The sequence below is a fragment of the Pteropus vampyrus genome, unplaced genomic scaffold (assembly GCF_000151845.1).
Source record: "Pteropus vampyrus isolate Shadow unplaced genomic scaffold, Pvam_2.0 Scaffold43, whole genome shotgun sequence".
Taxonomy (NCBI): domain Eukaryota; kingdom Metazoa; phylum Chordata; class Mammalia; order Chiroptera; family Pteropodidae; genus Pteropus; species Pteropus vampyrus.
In genome coordinates, this window is record NW_011888824.1 from 7141655 (window position 1) to 7147940 (window position 6286).

General features: G+C 30.9%; 1 protein-coding gene across 3 annotated transcripts in view; it reads left to right on the forward strand.

The window, feature by feature from the left end:
- The window catches only part of TRDN (triadin), a 241034-nt gene that overhangs the window by 118396 nt on the left and 116352 nt on the right, over positions 1-6286 (forward strand). For all 3 annotated transcript variants that reach the window (XM_011358757.1, XM_011358759.1, XM_011358760.1), the window contains one exon: positions 3241-3300. In XM_011358757.1, coding sequence (XP_011357059.1) covers positions 3241-3300 — 60 coding nt within the window. The remainder of the gene's footprint in view (positions 1-3240; positions 3301-6286) is intronic.

Here is a 6286-nt window from a genome sequence, read left to right on the forward strand (position 1 = left end):
AAAAAGGATTGACGTGATTAGGCATTGCTCCTGATTTCCTGATGGCCTATGGCAAATCTGTGAAGTAAAGATCAAACCTCCACACTGCTATGCTCATTCTCTTCTTTTTTTCTTCTCTTTACTTTCTTTTCTCTCTTCCTTCCCTCCTTCCCTCCTTCCTTCTTTCCTTCCTTCCTTCCTTCCTTCCTTCCTTCCTTCCTTCCTTCCTTCCTTCCTTCCTTCCTTCTTTCCTTCTTTCCTTCTTTCCTTCTTTTCTTATTTAACAACTATCTAAATACATGTGGCAGACAGAGAGAGTAGAGCTGATGTGAATCTGATATAGGAACACTGACCACATGTGCCCAGTCCTCATTAGAGTTTTTAAAAATTTCCTTTCTGTTGACATTCTGCACCCAGAATGCATTTTCTCTCAGCTGCCACTCCACAGGGAACAATCACAAGACAACAGCTGAATGCCATCCATCATCGTTCCCGGAGAATCATGAAGGAGAGAAATGAACAGCATGTGTTATTACTAGAAGGATTTCATTTGGAAAAAGAAATACTAAGAAGTAGTGACCAAATATTAAATTACCTTAAGTGGATTATTATTGCCCAACTTTTAGTTAGGATGATGGAACAGTTGGATTTTCTCTAGGGAAAATTTTCTATTTCAATATTTGAGTTATGTTTTAAACACATTTTTATAAAATAAATCTACCAATCAAGAAAGCTTGGTTTTGCTTCATCCTTAGACAGGTGAAGCAAATACAATGGAGACTGCTCAAAATATACTGGCCTAGAATTCTTATATCTTGTTAAATTCAATACCAAGGACAGGTGGAAATGGGCATCCTAATTTAAAATATTGAAAATTTCTAATTTAAAATATTTTTAAAATGTTGTTATCTTCTTCCTATTGGTATGTTGGTTCCATTAGAATGCAAGATTTAGCATCATTTAAATATAACAGAAACCTCCTAAGTATTGTAACCCAAATAATTTTCTAGATTAAAACAAATAAACATTCTTTGAATTCCTAAGAGATTTTTAAAATTTGGAAGCTCATAGAACTATATGTGCATTAATTAAATGAATGACTCTTGGATCCAGAAAATATTGGTATAACAAATATAAGTTTTATAACAAATATAAGTAACAAGTTTTATTTCGGTAATAATTTAACAAATTGGCTAGTTTCATTATGCAGTTAACATTCAGTTAAAGGAAAAACTTTGAAGTATGAAGATTTTAGCTATTCCAATATTTTATTCCACATGTTATATATATAAGCATCCCATTACAACTTGAGATGGAAAACAATATTTCATTGTTGAGGGTTGTCCAAACCCTTCAAATTCCAAGTAGTCCCTGCATGCTAAGTTCTGACATACATACATTCTCCATTGCTGTTGCTGAAGGCTAAAGGGCCACTAAAAATAATTGTGAAAAAAAAATCTTTTTGAGGGATTTTAGATCAGTGATTCTGGAAGTGTGGCTTAATTAGAATTTTCTGAAGAGTTTATTAAAAATACATATTCCTTTGGTCCAGACCCATGGAATTATAGATATTTTAGGTGGTGGGGCCAGGAAATCTGTATTTTAAAAAATTCTCCATCTTTTTACCATTTAAATTGCCCTTTTAGAACTACTTTCGAATTGTAGAAATGACAGATCTAAAAAGAGTACAGTCACTTAAGCTACCAAACAAGGGAAAGGGATAATTTTAGGAAGTCTACAATGATCCTATCTTGCATTTGCTGTTTAAAGAAAATGTACTTTTCCCTTTTGCTTTATTTTAGAACCAAATTGCCCATTCTACAGTTCTGTTCAGGAAAACAGTTATGTCCAGAAAAGAGAAAATATCCTTTACTTTAATCTTACTTCACTTCTGTACCATAAGGTTTCTAGGTCTTGGGATCAGAAACTTCTGTTATTAATATCAGTCTGCCCAGGAACAAATAGTTGTCAGATTTTGGGACTAATCTGACAACTAGCCTCCTCACCTCACCTATGGGAAAGTGTGCTTTAATATAATAATCAAAATAATGGAAAATTTTGAAACTTTATGAGTTTTGGTCTACTCATATTTAGATATTAATGAAAAGAATTATATTTTTACATCTACTACAATAACTACATCTATTTTTTTTCAAAGACCTGGAAGAGTTTCATAATAAAATGAATTACTCTAAAAATACTGTTAATACTCTGAACACAATGAGGTTTATAAAAATCCTTGTATGTTATTTATATAATAACAAATTTTATTATTTCATGTGTTTGATATACATAATTTGGAGCACCTAAAGGTATATCATGTTATACAACATGTATAAATTCAATAAACTCTCTTGGTCCTAAAGCTGTCTTTGGATTTGTTGGATAAATAAGAAGTCTATTTAGAAACATTGAATATAAATTATCTTGAACAAGATTCATTTTATAACATGCAAGCTTTAAAGTTGATATGGTAGAACTTACAGAATGATTCATCAACTGAGATTAGAATGACCTCAGCCAAATCTAAAGTAATGTGAGTATTTAAGTTCAGTGCAATGTGTTTAATTTTGAAGGAAAAGAAAATAAACAAATGAACTCTTAAATCATTCTAATCAAGTCTGCTCCAAATGCTATGCTTTTCTCTTTTTTACTTTTTCTATAGGCTGTAGACTATTCGAGATCATAAGATGCTCTTCAAATAAAGATTACTCAATTAATTAGCTTAACAGTCATACCGTTTGGTGCTGTAAATCTGTTCTTTCTGATTTATGGGTAAACAAAGAGCATTTCCATGCAGACGACCCCTAACAGATAGCCAAGGGGTTAGCCCTCCTGCCTGCCTTTTCTAGAAAACATTCTGCAGCTCCATTTAGACAATTAGTAGAAGGGCTGGGAGTGAATATTTTGTAAAACATTCCAAGCTGGAAACAACTTCTTGTAAAAATTCTGTTTCATTATTGGGAGTATGGACAATAAGAAAAATTGCATTAATATGATGGCTTTTGTAATAATTTTATGGAAAAGGTTTTGATTTTTGAAAAACAACCATTATAATATCACCCTAAACTAGTCTGTTTCAATTTTTAAGGTTTATTTTTTATATGGAATAAATGTAACCTTATGTTTATTATGTCTTTTCCCCCAGTATGTTTATATAAATATAAATTATTACTTCACAAAATTGTAGTATCTAAAATAGAAAAAAAAAAGGTATTGATGACATTTTTTCACTGTTCTTTTTGTTTCTACTCTTATCAGATCAGTATGCATTCTGTCGATATATGATTGACATGTTTGTCCATGGGGATTTAAAACCAGGTATTCCAAACAATTCTTGTACTTGTCTGTTTTAATAGTTGTTGTTTCTAAGACTGTCAGCTTTTTAATGTACTAAACTCTATTTTCTTTTTTTAAAAAAATTGCATAATGCATGTGTAGATCTAGAATAAAACCAATAAAAAGCAGAAGTAATAATTCACATTAGGACCTTTAATTTTACTTTCTATTACTGCATGACCTATTGCAAATGAAGTCAGCTGAAAGCTAAAAAAGTGCTAATATCTTTATATACAAAAAAATGCTAATATCTTTAATAATATCTTGAAGTGAAGAGGTGAATCATCTTATTTAATTCCTGGCGAACTTAGAAGAAAAAACCTATGACAATAAAAGTATCCTTTTTTTCATATTGAGCAAAATTCATATTAAAATTTAATGCAGTTCAAGTATTTAATCTTTTCTTTTCAACTGTTTGATTTCTCTCACATATAAACTTAGCTTAGTCACTCCAGAGAACTGCTATTGATAGAGATAGTCATCCTCGGAGTTAATGGTCAACACAATGGGGAAGTATTTTTGCCTAAAGGAGTTTATCTCATCTCTCCTATCTTAATTGTTGCCCAAAGTGTAACAAGGGATTCTTTAGGAATGTCTTAATTAAGAATGAGTAACTTGATTGCTTGTACTAAATTTTGCAGATTTAAAAACTAATGGTGTTAACTATGGCATATACATTGTGTTTGGGGAACCATTTCTAAGAGGTTGGTACTGTAAGGAAAAAACTAATTTATACTAGAATAATTGAAGCTGATTGTTTAAAGAAAACTATCTTGTTTCCTCAACTATTTTTATTAAAATCTTTCTAAAATGTATCATTGTAATTTATGCATATGTTGGCAAATGTACATATAATATCTCAACCAAATATATAACACATCTGGTTCCTAGAAAATTAGAAGATTATGAGAACGTTGTCTCAGGAAAAGTTGGTTAACTCTAGTAACTTATTCAAGTTGATTTCCTCCTCCTTCTCTTCCTTCTTTTTATCTTCATTTTCTTACTTTTTTAAAAAAATTAATGAGTTAAAAACTAAAATGAGACTGAAATGCTAAAAAGTATGATGACTCAGTAAAAATATTTTATATACAAGATGAATTTATATTGTTGGTGAGCATAAATTTTAAATTCCATTATCTGAAGAAAAAATATATTATTTGTGCCACCTAATTTATTCATAGTAGCTACTAATTTATCATAAAATATAATTTCTAAGAAAATCACAGCATTCAGAGACCACACATTGTCAATGTCAGTGAGGAATGCTAACAGTTTAATAGTCACAATGACAATTATTTCTTTCTGAAAATTCCACAACACATTAAGGTCAGAGAAAGAGTAAAACCATCTCTACAGGAGTTAAGAAAAATTTTACTATGAACCATACGGGGAGAGCCCTTCTAAAGTCATATGGAAACATTCTCTGACAGCCAGCCATGAGTTCAGATCTATAGCACTATGGAATATCCTAACTCCTGAAAATAATTCCAAAGTGTTATAGGATTAGATTTCCTAATACTATTTCTTGACTTTCCAATTATCTTCTTAATTGATTTCATCTACCTACATTCATGATTTTGCAGGTTTGTTGCTGTAATGTAAAAGAAATTAAAGAATATGTAAATCAGTATTTCTTGTCTGGGGGAGAGAGGTAGAAAGAAAGAAACTGGAGAAGGAATACCTATATGATATACCTGTTGTTTCATGTAACAAAACATATAAAGCTTCATAAGTGTACAGAAAGAAAATTAATAATATTGTCTTTGTTCGTGAGACAATACAAAAGATAAAGTGAGAAAGCATAAAATATGGCTTGCACTTTGAAAAATAAGAAATGAGAAACAAGATCTAATCTGGGCATATTAATTTGGAGAAAATGCAAGTGATAAGACTTTGACTCTGACTGACAATTAGAGAATAAAACAATTTCTGCCAAGTTTATCTCTCTGCATGTATCCAGTATTTATAAAACATTTGTGCTTCCATCTGTTTCTATTTGGGATTAGTGAAACACCTGTTATTGTTTAGCTAGAGTTCATTATTAATTATTGGTAATGAGTTTTTTAAACTATAATTTCATTTTTCCCTTTGGGATAAAGTATTTCCTTATATAATATTATCACCCCCTCAAAAGTAGTACAAGTTACAATTTAAATTTGAAAAACCTTAATAATGAGATATGCTGACACCATGACACAACGCAAGTTTTGGCTTTTTATTCCAAGACGGTAATAACATGTTTCTAAGACAGTCATAACATTTTTAAGCTAACATTTTGTATATATGTCTGAGGATGAACTGAATTGCTCTTTCTGATTCCCTATAGTGAATATGCACTGTCAATAATCCCCACTTCGGTTATAGGGACCATCTTAATAAGCCATAATAAAGTGTAAAAATCAGATCATTTTGTTGTTTCTATTTAAAATTCTCCTATACTGATGCTATATTAAGTTGAAAAATTAAGAAAATTCTATTTAAACCTGGAAAGTAAGTGTATACTACTAACACTGGCCATTTGGGCAATTGGAGTAGACATATCTACAATGTGTAATTTTGGGGGTATTATGGACACTGAAGAGTTCCTCTCTCCAAAAATACTTTCCCTGCTGCCCTCCAATGACCTAACAACCCCACCATGGTCAATGTTATACAATGTATTTGTTTTAAATAACACCTAACATGTCTTAGGGGGCAGAGAGGTAGCTGTCTTGAAGCAGAATACTCCCACTTTTTCCTCAGGGCTAAAGTAGTCTAGTTGTCATTATCTTATGAGAGAAGTATTAAAAATTTGGACAAGGCAGATTAGTTACAATACTAAAACTCAATTTACAGTGTTTTATGTTTTTTTAAATTTCTTTTTGGTTTTTAGAAATTCATAGTATAAATGGTCAAGATATATTTTTTAAGATTTATTTATCTCTCTCAGTCTTTCAGTAACTCCAACTTCCTGTTCAATACTTTGCAG